This window comes from Pseudoliparis swirei, chromosome 18, assembly GCF_029220125.1.
Source record: "Pseudoliparis swirei isolate HS2019 ecotype Mariana Trench chromosome 18, NWPU_hadal_v1, whole genome shotgun sequence".
NCBI lineage: Eukaryota > Metazoa > Chordata > Actinopteri > Perciformes > Liparidae > Pseudoliparis > Pseudoliparis swirei.
The window spans coordinates 25,152,971-25,175,930 of NC_079405.1; the positions used below are offsets into that span (position 1 = coordinate 25,152,971).

General features: G+C 42.5%; 2 protein-coding genes across 4 annotated transcripts; both read left to right on the forward strand.

Moving 5' to 3' along the window:
• The first annotated feature begins 8,949 nt into the window (after nt 1–8,949).
• LOC130208704 (N-acylethanolamine-hydrolyzing acid amidase-like) lies at nt 8,950–17,600 on the forward strand. Of its 3 annotated transcripts, none has more exons than XM_056437979.1 (11): nt 9,713–9,937; nt 14,339–14,500; nt 14,584–14,707; nt 14,887–14,976; nt 15,391–15,501; nt 15,636–15,808; nt 15,914–15,976; nt 16,050–16,116; nt 16,243–16,271; nt 16,585–16,654; nt 16,765–17,600. In XM_056437979.1, the coding sequence occupies exons 1-11, from the start codon at nt 9,762–9,764 to the stop codon at nt 16,780–16,782; spliced, it is 1,083 nt and encodes a 360-aa protein (XP_056293954.1). In that variant the 5' UTR covers nt 9,713–9,761; the 3' UTR covers nt 16,783–17,600. The 3 variants fall into 3 exon arrangements, with proteins under 3 accessions (XP_056293956.1, XP_056293954.1, XP_056293955.1); XM_056437980.1 differs by having other exon boundaries at nt 9,719–9,937; nt 14,887–14,977; nt 15,416–15,501; XM_056437981.1 differs by lacking the exons at nt 16,243–16,271; nt 16,585–16,654; nt 16,765–17,600 and having other exon boundaries at nt 8,950–9,937; nt 15,593–15,808.
• A 549-nt stretch (nt 17,601–18,149) lies between these two features.
• On the forward strand, nt 18,150–22,438 carry arl8bb (ADP-ribosylation factor-like 8Bb). The gene is made up of 7 exons (XM_056437982.1): nt 18,150–18,833; nt 20,168–20,248; nt 20,441–20,514; nt 20,794–20,887; nt 21,264–21,331; nt 22,010–22,080; nt 22,221–22,438. The coding sequence occupies exons 1-7, from the start codon at nt 18,711–18,713 to the stop codon at nt 22,268–22,270; spliced, it is 561 nt and encodes a 186-aa protein (XP_056293957.1). The 5' UTR covers nt 18,150–18,710; the 3' UTR covers nt 22,271–22,438.
• The last annotated feature ends 522 nt before the right edge of the window (nt 22,439–22,960 follow it).

The window sequence follows — 22,960 nt, forward strand, 5'->3', positions numbered from 1 at the left end:
GGGCACGACCTCTCCCTCTGTGAGGACTTCAGGATCAAAGAAATACTCCTGGGACATGAAGACAAATCACAACTTTAATGCTTTGATTAAGTCACTTTGGGAAAACACCTGTAGTCGAGGCTTTTTTTCTGACATTTTTCTTTTTTTTTGCGATCAAATGTTTTTATTTAGCATAATCACACAGGATGGCGGAACACCAACACATGGTGCCCTTTCAAATTACAACAATATGCTGAGACCAAAGGAGTCTCTCAGAACCATAAAGCAGAGAGGAAAGAGGGGGGGGGGGGGACATAAATATACACACAACATGAGACAGACAGACAAATAACATTGATAGGGACCGGACACATGCTCAATTAGAAGTAAGGGGCGATAGCACACATCTACATCATATTTTTCAAAGAGTCAGCAATGTTGCCCCAAGTGTCCAAAGTCTTTTCTGATGCTCCATTTATGCGAGCTGTAGAGATCTCCATATATACAACATCCAAAAAGGACAGCATCCATGTTCGAATAGACAAGTCATGAGGTACTTTCCAACGGGTTGCAATCATTCTCTTAGCAGCTGTAAGTCCAGCAAATGCAACACGCATTTGGATTTTAGAGAGCTGAAAGTCTGAATCAAAAACATTTAGAATCAAAACACTGAGAGTGACAGGCACAGTAACATTAATCAAGACAGATAACTTGGATGCAATATTGTTCCAAAACTGACAAACAGGGGAGCAATCCCAGAACATGTGAAGATATGTACCTTGAGTGTTTAGTGGGCAGAAAGTGCATAAAGGACTGGTAATTATTTTCATGTGATGCATTTTCACAGGGGTGAGATACGTCCTATGAATGAAATTGTAGTGAATTTGCTGATGGTCTGGATTGCGTGATACTTCTGAGATGTTAGACCATACATCATGCCTGTCAAAATCAGTGACCAAGTCTGGGCAATCACGTTCCCAGACCCTCTCAATAGGAAGGCTGAGGCGGCCAGGTGTCACCAAAAACTGATAGAGCCTAGATACCATACCGCTGGTTTTTGCCTGCATTGTAAATAATTTCCGGATAGGATGGATGGGCAAAGCTCCCTGCCAGGGGACACCATATGTCTTGAGTGCTGATCTTAATTGAAGGTAAAAGAAAAACGAGGAACGTGGTAGACTGAATGCATTTTGTAAGTCAGTAAAAGATAACAAGCCAGTCTCATTAAAAATGTCTTTTAGATAATGAACCCCCCTCTGTTCCCAATGCGGAGCCGTTATAGGCCTCCCACCAATCACGAGTGCTTTATTGTTGAAAAGTGGAGAAAGTGTATGCCAATTGCATGGTACATGGCAATATGTTTCAACCAATCTCCAGGTTTTGATAAGATGAGAGACAATGGGGCCAAAGCGCAGCTGGCACTGTTTGTTAGAGATATTGGCAAAAAGAACGTCATGAAGTGACCATGGTTCTGTTATAGCACTTTCTAAAGCACGCCAGCACACTGAGGAATCTGGGTCAAACCATGTAAGAAGAGGCCTTAAGACAAAAGACCAAAAATAAAGTTTAAAGTTGGGAACTGAAAGACCACCATTCTCCTTTCTCCTCTGTAGGACTTTTTAAGTCGTGGCCGCTTGCCTTTCCAAATAAATTTCGATACCGCTGCCTCTAATTTATGCCAGTAGTCAGAAGGAGGAGAAAGAGGTAGCATAGAGCTCACAAAGTTAATCCTGGGTAAGATGTTCATTTTAACCACAGAGATACGGGCTTGAATAGACATAGGAAGACTCATCCATTTTTCCATATCTTTCAATATGTTGTTCAGAGCAATAGAGTAGTTATGCTTAATAATCTTGTTTAAACAAGGAAAAACATCAACACCCAAGTATTTAAACTGTTTAACAATGGGGATGTTGGCAGAGATGATTGAATTGCATGCAGAGTCATTTAGATGGAGTAAAGCAGACTTTGACCAGTTAATTTTGAAGCCTGATAAGCTTCCATACTCCTCGCATAAGGATAGAAGATGTGGAAGAGACTGAGAGGCGTTTTCCAAAAAGACCATCACATCATCCGCAAACAATGAGAGGTGATGCTGCGTATTTTGAATGCATATTGGTGACACCACGGCAGATTGGCGAATGGCTTGAGCCAGAGGCTCAAGAGAGAGGACAAATAGTGCAGGACTCAGGGGGCAACCTTGGCGTGAAGATCTGGAAACAGGGAACAAAGAGGAGAAGGTGCGTCCTGTTAAGACTTGGGCTGAAGGGTTAGAATACATGACTTTAATCATGCCAATGAAAGTTTTACCAAAACCCATCACCTCTAAGACTGACCATAAGAATGGCCACTCAAGTCTATCAAAAGCTTTCATTGCGTCAAGAGAGAGAAGTGACATTGGTGTCTTACTGTCTTCTGCAGCATCAATAATGTGGAGAAGGCGTCAAACATTATCTGCTGCCAATCTCGTTTTTATAAATCCTGTTTGGTCAGAGTTTATTAATTTTGACATGAGACTCCAGACGACGGGCTACGAGTTTAGCAAATACTTTTAAATCAGAATTTAACAGGCTAAGAGGACGATAGCTAGAGCACTCTGTAGGATCCTTATCCTTTTTCAAGAGTAAGGATATCAGAGCTGTGTTAACATCCCTTGAGAATTCACCCTTTCCAATAGAGAAGTTAATCATGTCAAGAAGGAATGGACCCAACTGTTCCCAAAAAGTAACATAAAATTCAGGGGGGATCCCATCAAAACCTGGTGATTTGTTCCTTTGCATATTCTGTACTGCCATTCTTAGTTCGTCTCTAGTGACCAAATTGTCTAAGTCAGCTGATTCCTCTACTGATAACTTCGGCAAGTCAAGCTGATTTAACCATCCGTCACAGTGGATTTTATCCAAAGTAACCTCTGATTGATACAGATTAGAATAAAATGTCTGAAAAGATTTATTTATTTCAACAGGGTCAGTTCTGATATTGCCATCTGAAGATTTAACAGCCGGAATATCTGAAAAATGGTCACTTGACCTGATTCTCATGGCAAGTAAATGACTAGGTCTAGCACCCTGGAAGTAATAGCGCTGTCGCGTTCTATGAATTAGGAATTCAGATTTGCGTTTCAGAATGTTGTTTATTTCCTTCTTAACTAGTGATCGTTTTAAAGCTATTTGGTCAGTAAAGTTTGTTTGCATCAATGAGTCTAATCTGGTGAATTCAGATTCAAGGTTTTGCAGTTGGAGTGTCCTAGCTTTGCGTGCGTTAGAGCAGAATAGAATGGTATTGCTCCTAATAAAACCTTTCATTGCGTCCCACAGAATCCTTGGGTCTTCTACAGAGCCAACATTAATTTCTGCAAACGTCTGGAATTCTGCAATAAATTGTGTGACATAGGATTCATTATTTAATAAAGAGGTATTGAAACGCCATCTAGCAGCACGTTGAGACAGTCGGCCTAGGGTGGTGGAGCAAAAGACCCCTTTATGGTCAGATAGTGCCATTGGAAGTAACACCGCTTTATCAATTGAGTTGAATAAATGAGGGGATGCAAAAAGAAAATCTATTCTGGAAAAAGATTTATGTCTACCTGAGAAGAAGGAGTAATCCTTACAGGTGGGATTCACTGCGCGCCAGGTATCTATAAGCCCTAAACTGTTGGCCCATGACTTCAAAGCATTTGTGGCCTGAGCCTGCACCCCTGTGGCCTTTGCATTCGATCGATCAATATTTGGGTCCCAAACAGCAGTGAAATCCGCACCAACAATGAAGGAACAGTCCGTTAACTCCAGCATTTGTTTGGTGAGCGTATTATAGAAGTTTCCATCAAAAACATTCGGCGCATAAGCTGACACTAGAGCAATCTTCCGAGTATTGAATTCTATCACGGAGATCACAATCCTGCCTGTATCATCTGACCAAGAGGACAGCACTTTAAGTGGGAGATTTCGTTTTGCAACAATGGCTACTCCTTTCGTTTTTGTGCCCGCTGAGGAAGACGCAATTGTGTGATAGAATCTATTGGCTAAACGGCCGGTATCAGCCTGCAGCAAATGAGTCTCCTGTAATAATGCAATGTCAACGTTTCTCTTTTTTAGTAAGCCTAAAGAGCTGGTTCGTTTATGAGGGGCATTCAGTCCACCACAATTCCAAACTAAAAATGTAAGATCACCCATTATCAAAAAGGCTGCGCTCTAAGTGTAGGCACACGTGGAGAAGCATATTGCTATTGCCCTTCACCTCGTTAAATCCTAACAATATTGCATCCAAAGCTGGGTCCCTCACAACACAAATCACGCAAGACAGGGAACACGGACGGACATGACAATGAAACAAAGGGGGAGGTGGGGGAAACATAGCTAAAAAGCTAACACTCAAAATAGGTCTGCGATCCAGAGTGGATATGGGGCAGTAAAAAGGAACACATAGCCCATATGTACCTGGTTTACAACATTAATTGGTTCCACATTAAATTAACGTAAAATAAACAGATTCCTCGTCAAAAGTAAAAAGCAGAAAAAACGAAGGCGTAATGGCCTAGTAGTTAACTTATTTTAGCCTAACAAGCCTAGCGAGCAGGCTAGGCTATAGGAAGACAGTTGAGTTCAATATGGCATTCCGTCTCTATAAAGCAGACAACAATGTAATAACACTAGAACTGGGATATTGAGACAAACCGAGGGTCCATTCTCGTCAGGCAGACAGTTTAATCCTGCACTTCTTCCAATGCGTTCTCGTCGTTCCTGTTAGCAGCCGGTCCGTCGGTCGTCTCCGTTGCAGTATGCGGGCGAGAGGGAGCTCGACTCACGTACTTCTCAGCATCTTCAGCGGAGGTGAATGCTCTATACTGGGCGCCTTCCTTGATCTTCAGGGTTGCCGGATAGAGCAGGAAAAAGTCAAGAGCCTTGGTGCGAGCTGAATCCATAGCTTGACGAAAAGCTTGGCGGCGTTTGACTGTGTAGTTGCTGTAATCCGGGGAGAAGCGAATTTTCCGACCATCGATGGTGGGAGGCGATTTCCGCGCAGCCCGAAGAATCGCCTGCCTGGTTGTGTAGCGAAGCACGTTGAAAATCAACGTGCGATTAGTTGTGACATTATTCTTCCGTTCACTGTAGATTCGGTGAGCTCTCATAATATCGATCTGAAGATCTGCCAGTTGTGGGAACCACTCAGTCAGGGAGCGCGAGAGATATTGGGTTGCGCTCGAGCCTTCCAGCCCCTCTTTCAAACCAATGACACGAATATTGCACATTCGGTTTCTGTCCTCCATATCTGCTAGCTTCACTTCCAGCTCTTCAAAACCGTGGTCATGGCTATCAAGAACGCTTGAGTTACTTTCCACCGTAGTTCTTAGGCTGTCCACCTCAGACCTGATAGAGCCAAGGCTCGCAGTGAGAGATGCTAGCTGTGCATGGATAGCAGTTAGCTTCTCGTCGTTGTCGATCCCCACCTGTTGGATCCGAGCAAAGCGTGGCTCGAAGTAGCTTTTCTGTTTCTCCAGCACTGCCTCTGCAATGTCATCAGTATCGTTGCGTTGAGATCTGCCTTTGCCTGCCATTCTACTTTAACTATCTTTATCAAACAAAAAAGTATAAAATATCGAGGTTGGAACCAATTAAACAACTATTTGACAAGGTTGGGCTAGGAGCTGAGCTTTATGCTGCCATCTCCGTCCAGCTGGTCACGTGACTCCTTCTGACATTTTTTGTGTCGTTTTAGTTTACGATTTAACTTTCATGAACTATAAACACGTTGTGAAGTTCTGAAGACAAAAATGACGTGGTCGTGACCTGTCACTCCCAAGGTAGCCCCGCCCTAAAGCATCCCCTGCATTATGGTCGGTTTGACTCTAAATCAGGGGTGTCCAAAGTCCGGCCCAGATTTCATACGGCCCGCGACATCGGTCATATAATGTTTTATTTGTGGCCCGCCAGATCTGTCAGAATAAATAAATCATAAAAACTTGAAAGACGTAATTCCTCCTTTCTAATGTATCTGGCTCTGCATCCGTGGCGTGAACCCTTCTCGAAACCTATTTGCCATGGCGACGGCAAAAAAAAGGAGAAACGTTGACAGTGAGGGCCGCCGCTTTCAGGAGCGGTGGGAATTACTAGTGTTTCCCATACCATGAGAACAGGGTGGGGGTCCGCCCCACTGACATGTTCTCTATAGCGCCAGATTACAACATAAGTAATGTCAGGTTGTTTTATTCAACTAAACGGTCGTATATTATTGATCGTATCGACACAGCGGCATGTCATTTCTGTCTCTACGTGGTGGCATTCACACTTCTCCTGGCTCTCGGTATCGTGGCGGAGCTCCGCCCCCATGCGCACAGACAGGTGCGCACATACAGGTGAGCACGCTCCAACCAGCCGGCAGAGAGGTCCAATATGTCGCGGGAACAGCAAACCGACACCTCTGCGTTCCCACGGTGGTGAAGACAAGTCGTCTCAGAGTCGCTCTCTGCTCCGGGTTCAAGAGCAGAGACGAGGTGGGGCGCGAGGGGAAATGCAGATTCTTTTATTTCAAGACCTTGTTTGAGAACTTCACATATTACAAACTACACGGACATAAAACTAAGTCATTAATAAATAAAGAGCGAAATGACTGTCGCCGACTTTCGTGTAAATGTGTACGTTACAGCGTTAACCGGTTACGCTGCGCATGCGCGACAGACGAGATTCTTGGAGACTTGCCAGGTGTTACCTCTCAGCGTTCCAGCTGTTGCCCTTCAAAACAAGAGCTCAACATTGAGCTTTATGGAGAGTGGCCGTATCAAGCCTGCAACCCCGTTTTAAAAAGAGGTGTAGTGGAAAGCCCATTTTATCACACATAGAAAAAAACGTAATGACTCAGACATATCTGCACTTGTTTTGTTTTTCAAAGGCTGCGCGTTATTGTTATTTTTAAAAGATATGCAGTGTCACTAACACTCAGTAAACTCTTTATGCCCAAATATTTGATCTTATTTTGTTTAATTTTTCACAGGTTGCACTTTATTGATATTATCTTGAAAAGGTATTCAGTGCAAAACAGGTTAATTGCAACGTTATGTAACTCATAGAAATGTAAGGTATTCTATATTCAGCTTTTTCATTGTTATCTGACTGAATGAAAGGCAGACTTGGTTATATTATATGTGGTTACATTGTCATTTAAAAAATAAAAGTAATTGTGACAGTAAAAATAAATTGTTTTATAACAGTGTATTTTCATGTAACTTTTGTGGTTTAAAAAATGTCTCAAGGAACTATTGGCCCCCGGGCATCTTTACTTTATCACAATTGGCCCTAGTTACAAAAAGTTTGGACACCCCTGCTCTAAATGGACCATAATGTACAAAATAATGAACTCATGTTTATTGAGGGAATAATTTAAGAAACTCAGGAGTTACAATAATCTAGACAGGAGAAAATGTAAGTATCATACCGGTCGCTCGCTCAAATTCCTCCCGTGAGCAGAAGAGGTGGAAGCAAAGCCATCCATCCTGTTTCCTGTCAAATGACCAATAACATATATATTTGTTTTTAAAGAGGTCAGTTTGCTGCCTTTAATCTTCATAAGCGTTGATGCAAAAATAATCTTCATTGAATGTATTTGGCTAAAAAAAGCAAAAGTTCAGCGAGGGAGTTGAACTAAATGTCTTTTAATCCTCCTGTTGCCTTCGGGTCATTTTGACCCGATTCAATGTTTAACCCTCCTGTTACCTTTATATGTACTGACATATTTTACCCTTGGGTCAATATGACCCCAGCTATTAAAATCTCCAGAAAATTATTAGAATTAATATTGTTTTCCAAGTTTAAGTGTGAGGTACTTTATGTTTGTTTGTTGACTACCGAAAGAACACCGACATTAAACATTGAATCGGGTCAAATTGACCCGAAGGCGACAGGAGGGTTAAACCCCCAACATTTGAAGAAAAGAAAAAAACATCCCGTCAGTTGAACCAATTAAAAAGCACAGACAATAACAACTTAGACAAAAGAAAGAAGAGAAAAGGATATTATGGTTCACTAGTTTGGAGACCCCAAACTAGTGAACCATAATACTCTCCAAGTATTTGTTTGTAGCTTTCCGATCTTCGGCGTATAAGGACTCATAAAGCCCCCCCACCAGAATCAGCTTTAAGTGTGAATAAATACAATGAATTTGGCTTATCTAAATGTACATGCAGAGATATAGCCATACGGCTAAACACAGGCAACAACGCCTAACAATCACTACTATAAACTATGTGAGACATGTTAGAGATGTGAGAGGAGCTGTGCTCTCCATGTTTCACTCTGATACAATAACTCATGGAGTCAACTCCTCAAAACATGTTCACACACAACACAGAGCTCCATCCTTCTGGAGACCAAAGTACTACATGATGATGATGTGATGTAGTCAGAGGAGTAAGACAGCAGTCACAACAGAACAGGTTACATGTTGATGATGATTTAGTTTATTTCAATCAGCAAAGTATACAACAATCATAATTCAACAAAAGAAGAAAGTGGCTGACCGAAAGGGTCGAGGCTGAAACTAACGAGCTTATAATAATAATAATAATAATAATCATTTATTTTTTATAGCGCTTCTCAAGTCACCCAAAGTCGCTTTACAGAGTGCAGAGTCCAGTAGTCATACACACACACACACACAGTCGTCCCGGTGGTGGTAAGCTACATCAGTAGCCACAGCTGCCCTAACCTATGATTTCTCGAAAAAACGTATTTCAAAGAATCATATATATCTATATATATATATATATATACACACATACATACGTATACATATACACACACATATATACATACACACACACATGCATACACATAAACACACACACACACACACATACATACACACACATACATATAAACATAAAACAAAAAGCAAAACAAAAAACTTGTCCCCATTAACCGTTGATGTAGTAATGAAGGTTACAGGTGAAGCACAGGTGGTGCTGTGACTGGGTGCTAACTGAAGGCTGATTAATAAGAAAAAATAAACTGTCTCGTTATTTTTCAATTGTCAATATGTATTGCCTCGTGGTCATCATATCCTCACTCTTCCATGTAGGAATGTTTAGTTCCAAAATGACCCAAATAAAACAAGTAAATACATGATTTATACAACTATGCTGGAAATTAACCATGAACATTAAATATCAGAGGAACTAAACGGCATTAAATACATATGTATCAATAACAGGTATACTGCCATCTAGTGGTATAAAGGTGAACCGTTTACTCTGCGGTGGAAATATAAATATAATAACAGCAACAACTGCACAGAAACATTACTTTGATTAATCTATATTAGGAACTGTGTTGCATTAAACAATGCAACGATTAAGTGAGAAGGTGATTCTTGCTGTGTACATGCATATTAAACTTCCCGTCTTTCACCACTGTCGCTAACATATCCAGGTTTAATTATTTATTATTTATATTGACTCAATTATATTCTTCTAATGTTACCCTGCTATGTGTTTGCATCGTTAACATATCCCCGTTTAATTATTTATTCTTTATATTGATTAATTAATATTCTTCTAAGGTTAATACGAATATGTATCACTGGCTTTTATTTTGACTTTAATTTGAAGCACTTCCGTTCTGTCGTTTTTGGTTTCAGACAGCAGAAACGAGATACGGAGGTGGTATTCCGTTTTTCCGTTTTTGGTTTCAGACGGGAAACGAAAAAACCACGTGATTTCCGTATTCCGTATTTGGAATGAAACGAAAAAACAAACTAACAAAACCTACACGGACCAGAGCGGACCAGTCGCGATGACGTCGATGCGGGCCGCGGTGCTGCTGCTCGGACTCGGGGTCTCGTGCCGGGCGCAGTTCGCGCCCCCCGCAGTGACCATCAGTCTGGATGACGCTCCGGAGGTGCGCTGGGACCCGCTGGTCAAAGTCTTTGACGTGGACTACCTGAGGAAAGCCGCCGCGGAGGTCATCGAGTAAGTTCTGCTTCATTCTAGAAGGTTAGTTTCTCGTGACGATGTAGCGCCAAACTTTGTCACGAACAACTCGGTACATATAACGAGTTTATAACCACAACGGTGTGTGGGCGTTACATGAGTAGGCTGCGACAACCATAGGTAAACTATATATATATATATATTCAAATATATATGTATAAATATGTGTATATATATTTGTACAGGCACGTGCACAGATAGACCCCTAGTGGTGCTCAAGCACCAGCCCTTTTGCCCTGGATGAGAAAAGTGCCCTTTTTGCTGGAGCCCACTTTTCTTCTTCATTCATAAGTATTTAAGAATAAAAAATAGTCTCTGTCATCAAGTCCTCCCAAATGTGTTTGGATATCTGTCGGGACATTTATTGGAGTTCTTGTGAGAATTTCGCCCCGACATGCTCCGCGGCGCTCACGAGCCCCCCCCCCCCCCCCCGCCGCGCCCCTCCCTCTTCCTCCTCCTCTTCCTCCTCCGCGCAGTGCTCCTCGCGCCACCAAACGGGTGCACCTCCTTCTCCTCTGACCCGCAGCATCAGACACACAGGTCATGAGTCATGACGGTGTTTGTCCCCTGACGTTGTTTGGTGATAAATCAACCACAACTGAAAATATTACGTCACAACTGGTCCGACGTTTCCTAAAAATAAAAAATAACGAACACAAATTCCCGAAATCCGTGATTTCAAAGCCTAGTCCAGCTGTTTACTGATGTCATGTTAGAGAGAGAGAGAGAGAGAGAGAGAGAGAGAGAGAGAGAGAGAGAGAGAGAGAGAGAGAGAGAGAGAGAGAGAGAGAGAGAGAGAGAGAGAGAGAGAGAGAGAGAGAGAGAGAGAGAGAGAGAGAGAGAGAGAGAGAGAGAGAGAGAGAGAGAGTTTTATAAATGCCATTTAGACAATTTCAATAGTATGTTGAATTTATTAATTCATTTGATAAATGTCACAATAATTCACAGCTAGAACAGAGCAGCTAAACTATGCTAACAATAGCTCTCGGTGTCATGCTATCCATGTGCCACATTGTTTTCTGTGGTATGTTTCTCTTTGTTTTGTTTGTTCCAGTTTTACAAAGATCAATCTTGTATGAGTAATTGCAGAGGGTGAAAAGAGTAAACGCAAGAAAAAACAACACTTGTAATAGCTTCTTACTAACCAAGAGTGATGTCATGCTGGGAAATATCAGATTGAGGCCTTATAACGTTTTTACAGAAGTTTGATATTTCCCGGCATGACCGAACGGTCGAGGTTAGTACGTTGTTTATTATATGGCATTTTTGGCTCCTATTATTTTGTAAATGAAAATAAATTGTAATTGTTAATAGAAAACATGTCATTTTGTTCAACTCTCATGTCTTCTCACGACACAATGTGTTTCAAGTGTTGCTAGGAACCAACTCCTTAACTTGGAAAAATCATTTTGGCGATGGGTGCCCTTTTTTTTGGTTTGAGCACCTGCCCCCCAAAATGTCTGTGCACGTGCCTGTATTTGTATATGTATCTGTATATATACAAATATATATATATTAGGGCTGTCAATCGATTAAAAAACATTAACTAATTAATCACATTTTGAAAATATGCGATTAATCGCGATTAAAAGTTTTTTTCTTCTTCTAAAGACAATCTTCTAAATGAACGAGTAATCACTTCAGACAGGTGTATTTTAGACACTTGTTTAATTGTATTCTTTTTTAAAGACAAAGAGGCTTCTACCTATAAAGTGCCAGCGAGGGATTTAATATCGTGTATGATGAATTGTTTCTTCAGTGAAACATCCAGATTAGTAAGAAAAGGTGTATTTGAGACCCCATTGGTCCTGTCATCTTGAACAGTGAACAGCAGAACCAGTGGCCTTGGTAAACTGACAAATATGTCACGTTTGTCACAGTTTCAGCTCCACACCCTCCTCACTCCCCGTCGTCAGTCTAACTCTCTTCACCTGTTCACACACCTGTTGTCACAGTTCAGCTCCTCACTCTGTGGTTCAGTCACTCCCACCTCGTCAGTCTGACTTCCTTCACCTGTTCACACACCCGTCTTTGATCACTAATCAAATCCCTATATAGTCTCCTGCCTCACACACACACACACACACACCTGGCCAGATTGTTCTTCCTTTTCTATGCCAGACTCTCCAGCACTTGTTTCTAGACGGGTTTCCTGTTGCCGACCCTGCCTGTCCCTGGTTAACCCGCTAGTCTGACTCCCCGTGAACCTACCAGCCCTTCGTCCTGTTGATACTCTGTCCTGTCGCCGACCCTGCCTGTCCCTGGTTAACCCGCTAGTCCAACTCCCCGAGAACCTACCGGCCCTTCGTCCTGTTGATACTCTGCCTGCCGTTTCCAGAGTGTGGAATATAAGTTCGAAGGATCCCTGGAGTCGAGGGTGCATTTGGGTCTACACACGAGTCGTTACAACGTTAACCCTCTGGAGTCTGGGCTCATTTTCTCGATTTTACAAAAAAAATGTAAATTCACCTTTTAAAGTCTTTTGCATGTGACACATCCCAGTGTTTCCCCCACCATTCTATCAGGGTGAGGCCCCGCCCCCCTGCAATGTTCTCTATCGCGCCAGATTAGAGCAGAAGTAATGTACGGTTCTTTCCTTGAAGACGTCTTTGTTATTTTATTAAACTATTCGCATCGGGTGGAGAAAAAAAGAGTCCCCTGCACCTTCCGCCCCGCGTCACCGACACGTCGCCCTCTGTTTCTCTGTGAATATCGAGGAGCAGACGGGAGGAAGGAGGCGGACTGCCGCGGTTTGACACTCACAGGAGTGCAACAACTTCAACGACACCGGAAGTAAACAAAGTTGCGTTAATTGCGTTAAAATATTTTAGTGCGTTAATCGCGGCCAAATTAATCGCATAGATAGATTAACGCGTTAACGCTGACAGCCCTAATATATATATATATATGTATATATATATTTGTATATAACTATCTGTATATACATATTTGTATATATATATATATATATACATATTTGTATATATATATATATGTATACATATGTACATACAAATCTATATAAATATTTGTATATATATATATATATTATATTAAATATATATATTGCTTGTTTGTTTACCTAGCCCTAACTGTTTGTCACAGTGGTCTGTTAACTAATAATGTTTATAATTACTGATGAACCCATTTTCATTGATTGTATAAAGACAAAAACCCAGGCACACAACATTTCCAAAACAGGAAGAGGGATTTCAAAGCATTCGCGAAGCTTCTAATGCGTAACGTCTTTTGTAATACAGTATCTTTGACATCACTCCATCTCTTTTTTTTTAATCCACTGAGTAACAGACGTCTCTTTTCCCAATCTAAATCTTTGGGAATATATTTTTTAAGGCCCCATGGCATCACATGTCAGACCCGAAAATTCTAATTCCACTATTTGGCAACCATGTGAAGTTGGCTTCAACGGCTGCTGTGTACCATCCTGCACCAGGGTGAGTTCTCGGCTAAACTCAGACAGCTGGGGTTATTAGAGGAACAAGCGTTTCGGAGTTTGGGACAAGGAGTCCAAAAACAGGTTTAGCGAGGCGGTTAGAGGCGCAAAACGACTCCTCTGAGGAACTGCAACTAGTTCTGCCGGTCGCTTTGAAAGGCAATGGGACAGTCCTGACCCCATCCACCAGGTGCCCCTCCCCCAGCTCAGCAGGGTCCATGACTCTCCATCACCCACCACAACGACTCTCTATTCTGTTCTTCAACACCTCCCAGGAGACATGCCACTTCACCAGCCTGCTTCAAGGCCTCCACCATCACCCCGGTCCCGAAAAAAACCCCTTAATGACGACAGGCCTGTTGCACTGACCTCTGTGCTCATGAAGTCTTTTGAGCGCTTTATCTTGTCCCACCTTGAAACCCTCACCCACCCACTCCTGGACCCCCTGCAGTACCCCTAAAGAGCCAACAGGTGTGTAGACGGAGCAGTCAACACAGCCCTTCATTCAGCATCTGGACTCCTCAGGAACCGTCACCAGGATCCAGTTCAGAGACTTCAGCTCTGCCTCTGCTGCGGGGAGAGCTCCTTTCATTCCTCGTACGTGTAACGTACAATACACATTTCTGATTCCCATTAATAATCTCACCCATTTGTGAACATTTTCTTGAATAGCATCAGAGGACATCATATAGATATAAGTTTATCTCAGAATATATCCCCTACCGTGGCTTTCGTTTATTTTTTCATATTATATTTCATCATCAGTGGGTTTTTAAACGAAGAGAAAGGTGAACTGTAATAATGAGGGACTTCCCCACACATAGTTTAGAAAATAATTCTCGTAGAAAGCTAACATGCTAAAATGATGTTTCATTGTGTGCATCTTCCATTGTTTGTTTTTTTCTTCTTCTTTTTGTTGTCGTCAGCACCACGGTGCCCAAATGGCTCTATCGCGCGGTGAAGCCGCTGGTGAAGGACCTGGAAAAGTACATTCCTCAGCCGTACGCGGGAGAGCTCCGTGGCTTGGCCTCACACCTGGGAGACGTTTCAGATGTCATCATCCTCAACTTTGCCTATGAAATATCTGCGTACGTCTGATTTGAAACCCAATTACAATAGCAACGTGTGCACATTACGGAGTGAGCTGCGTCTGAACTGTGTGCGTTCCCAGATTCTGCACGAGCATCGTCGCTCAGGACAAGAAGGGGAACGTGTACCACGGCAGGAACCTTGACTACCCGCACTCGGTTCTGAGGAATCTGACGATGGACGTAATATTCATCAAGAATGGAGAGGTACAGCACGTACACACAGCACTTAAAAAAACAAGATCTTTAAGTTATTTTAAACTTAACAGCATTAAAAAAATATCCAGAATCCCCAATTGGTCAGTACATTTTTAGCAGGTGCAAAATGAAATGGTGATACAAGGTGATACGATTCTGTATGTGGTTTATTTGAAACGGCCGATCAGGTGGCGTACCGTGGGACTTCTTTTGCTGGATACATCGGCCTGTGGACGGGTCAGAGTCCCAACAAGTTCACGGTGTCTGGTGACCAGCGAGGTGAGACCGCACTTCCTGTCAGCTGTTGCAATGTTCAGATTGTATTATTCCGTTTAGTTTCCATGTCTGTATATATGTGTGGGTGTGTGTTTCTGTATTATTATCTTTATTTAAAAGGGAACATGTACAGTTAAAACATAAATGTCACCATTTGATGCCCTGTACCAGAGTGTAGCTTCAGTTAATTTGCATCTGTAGTCCCATGACAGACCATAACAAACATAAATCAATAACAAACATAAAGCAATGACAAACATAAATCAGTAACAAACATAAAACAATAAAAAACAGTACAGGATAAGACACACTACAACAGTTTATGTGGTAAGAAGAACATACAATGCAAAGCTACAATACAGAACATTAAAAGTAAGTAATAAATGTGTGTGTGTGTGTGTGTGTGTGTGTGTGTGGTGTGTGTGTGTTTGTGGTCATCAGGCAGTGATCGCTGGTGGAACTGGTGGAAGAACGTGGTGTCTGCTCTCTTCTTTCGCAGATTCCCGGTCAGCTGGCTGGTGAGGGAGGTGAGTGCAGGACTTTGACTTTGTGTTAAACAAAATGAAAATACAATTACTTAAACTTTAAGTGATAGTATTTTTTAATTTAATTTTGCAGATATACGTTTCTCCGAATATAGTCTTCTGTGTAACCTATGCAGACACTGGAGGAGGCGGAGGACTTTCAGGACGCCGTGATGCGCCTCGCCAAGATTCCCATCATCACGGGGGTGTATTACATTGTGGGCGGGGCTCGAGCAGGCGAAGGGGTCGTCATCACCAGAGACCGAATGGGCCCCGCCGATATCTGGCCACTGGATCTCTTGACTGGAGGGTAGGCACAGCCAAAGATCCGGGGGAGAGTCACTTGTCCCAAAGTGTGCGACGAGTTCATACAGCACAACCAAAATCTATTTTTAGACCTGTGTTCCTGTTTCAGATGGTTCAGAGTGGAGACAAACTTTGACCACTGGCTGCCGCCTCCAGCCAGGGATCACCGGAGGTGAGTCGTCTCACACGATGGGTGCCGTCGCTGCCGTCGGTCATTGTGCTCATGTTGTGTTTTCATTTCGTAGAGACGCAGCCAACAAAGCACTAAATGCTACAGGCCAGGAAAACATCAACTTGGAGACCCTTTATCAGGCAAGTTCGTACCACTAAAGCAACGCTCCGGGGAAACAAAGCGCTCATGATAAACTCAGGGATATTGCGTACGTCCTGCACATTTTGAAAGTCGGGTGCATTTCTAACCTTGTGCTTGCTTTACAGGTTCTGTCGCTGTATCCGGTGTGCAATGGGTAAGGAGATCTTCATCCGTCCTTTGTGCTCTTATTGTTTTTCGTTTCGAGGAGTCACATGACATAACATGTCGCTTCTTTTCCTCAGCATCGATGTCAATAGGCCTTTTTTTTAAACACCAGTCGTCAGCGCATTTCAAGTACGATATAGAACAACAATAGTCGCGTTTATGTGAAAACATTGACCGTTTAATATCCCCTAATCCTTTAAAAAAAAATAGTATTATTTTCAAGGAAGCTTTCCGTAGGTTGTTGTAATATTTGTTTTCATATTTCATGACATCTGATTGTCTTCTGTGTCGATAATCCCCAGAGTGACTCTTTACACAACAACGATGAGCGCAGCAGCCCCCGAGAAGTACAACACAACTATCAGGCCGACGGTAATTGCATCTTTCACGACTATATCCTAAATGCATCTTTTTGTTTGCGTAATGTATATATATGTATAACGATGTATGTAATGATGAGGCCCTCTGTCATCTCTTTCTAGGGCTGCCCACCGAACTGAACGGGCCTCGAGCGCTACGCCGCCGCACAGATTGTTGTGTCCTCGCGTGGGTACATGCCGGTTCACGATCACTTGAATGTTTGAATAATCGACGATTAGGAGGGAAGGGGACTGAGGCATCGTGAGGACGACAGTGCTTCTCGACCGCGAATACAAATTACATTCAGCTTCTTTCTTTTTTTACCTTACAGAGCCGAAATTAGTATGTAAAGCGTAATACTTTTTTTACTTGATTGCTGCCATCTGGAGTCTGCTGAAGTGTCGAGAGACACACTCTAAGTTCTAAGTGACCCTAAAAAAATGGCCCCTGTTGGAGTAAACAAGGATGGAAAAAAACAAACATATACACAACATGTTTCCAATATATGACACTTATAGACAATAGTTTGCAAACAACATTTTTTTATTTTGTAATTTTGGAAGGTGAAAGACACAGAAATATGTCTTCCAAAACAATAATAAGTACTTCCCAAAGTAATATGACAACTTCCAAAATCAACAGTTGCTAACTGTGAATGATTGCTGTTTAATGACAGGAAGAAGGATGTACTACATCATGGTTTCTCCAGTAACATATGACAACCGTTGTCAGATTTATGATTTATTGATTTTGTTATTGACAATTGAAGATTGTTTTTTTTTTTAGTAAAATTTGTTTTAATTATACACAATGTTATGGTTGTATTTTCTATCAATGTATGATGCATTGTCATAGTCGCACTCCAAGCATGACCCGATATTACACACGAGTATCCACGATCAGTGTCAAATTAAAACAAAAATAACAACAATTCTAATAAATGATTGTGTTGCAGAGATTCTTTTGTACTTTTTACTGCATATTATTTACTCCAGTATCTAAATTGGGTTCCGGACAGTAATTTCCAAACTCTTATAAAATTATTCAAAATGGTTTTTTTATACATATAAATAAAAAGTCTAGGTTTTTTTATACATAAATACAGATATATACATATATACTATAATGTACCTCAATAACACCTTACTGGAAATATTGTCGTATATATATAATGCACATCAATAACCTCAACACATCTTACTGGTAATATTGTGTATATATATAATGCACATCAATAACCTCAATAACACATCTTACTGGTAATATTGTATATATATAATGCACATCAATAACCATAATAACACATCTTACTGGTAATATTGTATATATATATATATAATGCACATCAATAACCTCAATAACACATCTTACTGGTAATATTGTGTATATATATATATATAATGCACATCAATAACCATAATAACACATCTTACTGGTAAAATTGCAGTATGTATACAGTAATGCACCTCAATAACACTTATAACACTTTAAAAGCTGTGATATCAAATAGCTTTTGTGGCTCCAGATTAATTTTATTTGGTTGAAAATAGGGCAAAACGGCTCTTTGGATTATAAAGGTTGCTGACCCCCGGCCTATGCCACGCCCACCTTTGAATCCATTACCCAATTTTAAATCCTGCTCACTCAATTGTCCAATAATAATATATAAACCTGTTCTAGGTGGACTATATAGGCCTTTGTGTGTTTCCCTTTACTTTTTAATTTGTTTCCCCTTTTGTAAATGTGCTGTCCAAACACCTGACTCAGCTCCGAGAACCCTGAGTGTCAGAAACGGTCCAAAAGCACAACAAACCCGTCTTCTCAGAAGCAAATTGACCCTGAATGTCACTCAACTTCCGCTTTCATTGCGCGCGCGCTCCCGTGAGGCGCACGGGACTTCTCAGCGGGCACGCGGGCCCTTTCGTCCGCGCGCGGGACCAGCAGCCGCATGCCAGCGGATCACGTGATATGACAAAGCAGCTCGCTACTTCCTGTGTCGGCTGCTGCTCGCGAGACAGTCCGCGTCCAGACGACCACACAGCGCTGCGGCCGCCTCGTCACTCCCAAAATGCTGGCCCTCATCAACAGGCTTTTGGACTGGTTCCGGTCGGTCTTCTGGAAGGAGGAGATGGAGCTCACGCTGGTGGGACTTCAGTACTCCGGGAAAACCACATTCGTCAATGTGATTGCGGTACGTTTGCGAGACGAGTCAGTGTGGGCCCCCCGGGCGGACGTTACTCCCTGCAGGGGAGGCTTCAAATGAAATGTACTCTGGCTGCACTATTCGCGGGGGCTTAACTGTGTGGCTAGCAGTAGCCGTGTGGCTAACGAGAGTGACGCAGGTATGACTGCGCTGACTTAGGAAACCGGTCATGTGAACGGAGTTGTCAGTGCTTTGCAATGTGTGCTGCTGCTGCTGCTGCTGCTGTGTCAACATCGACGAGATGTGTTGACATCACGGGGCCACAAGCTAACGTTGTAAACCCGCTGTCACCTTTGTCATCTCGCGAGGGTAAATGGAAGCGAACGAGACTTGGAGCCGTGACACCTGCAGGCTGCCAGCTAGCTGTGCTTTTTATAAATAGATTATATATGACATGAATACACGTGTAGCTAGGTTCGCGTGTGCTATAATGTCGTATAACTAAATATATTAATGTCATCGGGTCGTGTTTATACGTCATCCTTTAAGTTTACCAGCACATCTAATTTGTACTTAAAACCTAAATATCCTTTATTGAAATTCTTCTCTGCATTTTACCCATCCTTAGTTATTAAGGAGCAATATTTTCATGTTAATTTCCCAATTTTTTTACCAGTTTGTTCCACATCTAGCCATTGTTGTTTATTGTGTAGTCCGCTGTTGTTTACGTCTGTGTATCTAGGAGACAGGACACACTAGTCTCAGGAAGTCTGGTCGGAGGCCACATTACTGTCGGCTCCCCCTCCTCCTGGGTTCATCTCAAGAATACCATGTCGCTCCTTCTGAATCTGTTATGTGTGGTGATTTCATTTTGGAACCAAACGTCCCCCTCCTCCACTTGTGTACGAGCCATAGGACCAACGTTATGAAAGTCATCTGGCATTTTTGAATGTCTTTCAAACCTGTTTCTTCTAAAAGTCGTAGGAGTGACCCCACTTTTAGGATAAATGCCTGGCATGGCACGTTAAGCCTGTGGAATGTGAAATTACAAAGCTCTAAAAGGCACGCTGGTGCGTAAATGCCATCGTCTTCACGATGATTCACGGAGCTAACAAGACAACAAGCGGCGAAAAAAGGACCCTTGTTAAGAAGTGTTAATTAATAAAAAATGATTCACTTCAACTAAGCTTCTTCATGCGATTTCTAAACAGAAACTACACAAACCTAAATACACGCGAAAGCCGATGTAGAGACACTGGCTTTGCTCTGACTGTCGGTACACAAACGGTAGAAATGAGATCGCACCGAGACTGGAGAGAAAAGCGACAAATTAAAAGCGTAGTAATCCCTAACATGTCGCCTATTTTTTTTGTCTCTTGCAGTCAGGCCATTTCACTGAAGACATGATTCCCACAGTCGGGTTCAACATGCGGAAGGTCACTAAAGGCAATGTGACAATAAAGGTAAGTCTAACTGGATGCTTTCACTGTTTTCCTTTTTAAACTGGCCCGGTGCCAACCTGCAGCTGTTTGCTCGGCACTGTGGGGCGGAAATGGGACAACATTCGATTATGAAGGGAACAAAAATAGTACAGGTGCCTTTTTTTTTTAAAATCTCCCTTATTGCATTGTTGATTCTGTGCTCTCTGTCCTCAGATATGGGACATCGGGGGACAGCCTCGCTTCAGGAGCATGTGGGAGCGCTACTGTCGAGGAGTCAACGCTATCGTGTGAGTTTGTGGGCACCGCCATGTCCAGCAGGTGACCTTTGTGACCCCACGTTGCCTATTTGGCTTCTTGAGTTCGCTGGGATCCAGGAAACCTGAACGAACATCACACACACACTCATGCAATACACTGCCTATTCAATAGTTTACATGTTGTGTTTTTTTTGTCACTACAAAATTGTAAGAGGCTAAATATTTAATTTTGAAATCTTTTTTCAGTGAAACGGGTGTTTTAGTGGTACCAAACTAAGTATTCTTTTTATTTTCCCCCCCTTTTTGCAGTTACATGGTGGACGCAGCAGACCGAGAGAAGATGGAAGCTTCCAGAAATGAGCTGCACAACCTTTTAGACAAGCCACAGCTCCAAGGAATTCCGGTTAGAGGGAACTTGTGGTCTTTAGCCCCCCAAAAAACCCTCATGATTTCTGAAAAGTCTCATGAGGCTGATCACAAGTGGAGATTAAACTCCTAATTGGTAACTGATGGCAGACTTGGTGGAACACTAAGTGGTAATTTGAGCCCAAACCAGGATTATTTCTCTTTATTTTTATTTTTTAATGAGCGTTCGATATCTAAACTGACGGGCTAATCTATTGGACTGGGATTGATGTGCTAAATCGATGGGTGCTGTGACTTGACGCCACACACACACACACACACACACACACGCACCATTGTCTGATCACACTGTGGGTTAATGCTGATTCATGGCTGTGCTGGTTATTGATCTCTCGTTTCTCCACCCACACTAGATTCTCGTCCTGGGCAACAAGCGAGACCTACCCAACGCGCTCGACGAGAAGCAGCTCATTGAAAAACTGTGAGGCACTCGAGAAGACAGTATTTTTATGTTAATAATCCTGCATCTCCATTGATAAATCTGTGTCAGGCGTATCTCCAATACATTATTAAGTTATATGACCTGTGGTAAACCTGAAATACTTAAGTCGTTAATATTATGAAGAGCGTTCCCAGAAGAATGGAGGCTGTTGGAAGCAGCATATTAGTGCCCGTAGTTTCGGAAAGAGACCGCAGACTTCTGGCCGTCCACTGAAGGGCGACCGTGGACCGCATCGGGGGAATAACTGGGCGCAAATCCCAATGCTGTGATTATTTTTTTGGCCATTTATTGGATCAGTACAGGCTGAAAAGAACCCTCTTCAACGCTAATCCTGTCTTTTGTTCGCCCGACTGCAGCTGGCTCGCATTACGAGACGGCCCTCCTTTTTTAACACGGCCTTCAGTGCAAGTGTTTCACTGCTAGTCAAAGAGTTCAAAGGTGCTCTAAGCTTCTACCACGCTAACAAATCTGTTATCGCCCCACTCCCACAATATATTCACGGAGCAGCTTGTCATTTTAAGACGGTGCCGATCAGCACTTTCGCCGGTTAAAATGTTTTTTGCTGTTTAAAGCAAGAAAAACATAATGTAATCCACTTCAAGGTAATACTCTAATGTATACTTAGTGGTTTCACGTTTCCCGCTTTCTCTTTTCCAGGAATCTGTCCGGCATTCAGGACCGAGAGATCTGCTGCTATTCCGTCTCCTGCAAAGAGCAAGACAACATAGGCAAGGAGCAGATCAGCGTTCCTATGATTCCACATGATTCATACATGTATACATGTCTTTGTGATGTGTGTTTATATGTATGCCTGTTGAGCTCACGCTAAAATAAATTTAAAAATGCCTTCCCATCCCTCCCTCTGCAGATATCACGCTGCAGTGGCTCATCCAGCATTCAAAGTCACGGAGAAGCTGAAAATGACGTTGTCGTCCACCCCTCCCCCCCCCCCCCCCCACCCACCCACCTCAGCCCGCTAATGGTCACGGCGCCTCGACAGCCGTCCTTTCCACTGCCTCTGTGAAGTATTCCAGCTATCTGCTCACCACCCAGTGAACCATCATAGATGTAGCCCCCCCCCTCTGTACAGCACGACCGCCAAACCCAACTGTCCCGGAGTCTTGAAGAGTTGTTTCAGTATATTTGTTGACGGTGGCTTGACCCTACCCATCATGCCTTACCGCTGGTCATCACGAACATGATCTGTGTCTGACTTTTCCTTTTTTGTCTTAAAAAAATATATATGGTTTTGGTTTTCTGCGACACCAGAATCTAATGTTACGGTGTGCCCCACTCCCCCCAGCTACACTGGGACGGACCTCCTCCTACACCTACATGCAGACGTCCGTTTTTGGTGTTTACGTGACGAGGTTGCGATCGTAGTTTTATTTGCCAAATGACGACGGAAGCTTGCGCTCTTATCGTTAAAAAAATTCCCGATAGGATCTTTGCGATGTAGCCGGTCTTTAATAAAAAAAAATGCTGCCGTATGGAAATATCCATTTTTATGAAGTGACTTAAGTCAACGTTTACACGAAGCGTAAAAGATGAATAGAAGGTAAGACCGAGAGCTTAAAGTGCCTTCGACTAAGGGAGCGTTCCAATGAG

What these genes read in the sequence shown, in the direction of transcription:
- LOC130208704 (XM_056437979.1), top strand. Translation starts at nt 9,762, where the DNA reads ATGACGTCGATGCGGGCCGCGGTGCTGCTGCTCGGACTCGGGGTCTCG. An exon ending in GCCGCCGCGGAGGTCATCGA is followed by an intron (nt 9,938 to 14,338) that starts GTAAGTTCTGCT and finishes TGTTGTCGTCAG; the next exon opens with CACCACGGTGCCCAAATGGC. An exon ending in TATTCATCAAGAATGGAGAG is followed by an intron (nt 14,708 to 14,886) that starts GTACAGCACGTA and finishes ACGGCCGATCAG; the next exon opens with GTGGCGTACCGTGGGACTTC.
- arl8bb (XM_056437982.1), top strand. Translation starts at nt 18,711, where the DNA reads ATGCTGGCCCTCATCAACAGGCTTTTGGACTGGTTCCGGTCGGTCTTC. An exon ending in CACAGCTCCAAGGAATTCCG is followed by an intron (nt 20,888 to 21,263) that starts GTTAGAGGGAAC and finishes CACCCACACTAG; the next exon opens with ATTCTCGTCCTGGGCAACAA. An exon ending in CAAAGAGCAAGACAACATAG is followed by an intron (nt 22,081 to 22,220) that starts GCAAGGAGCAGA and finishes CTCCCTCTGCAG; the next exon opens with ATATCACGCTGCAGTGGCTC.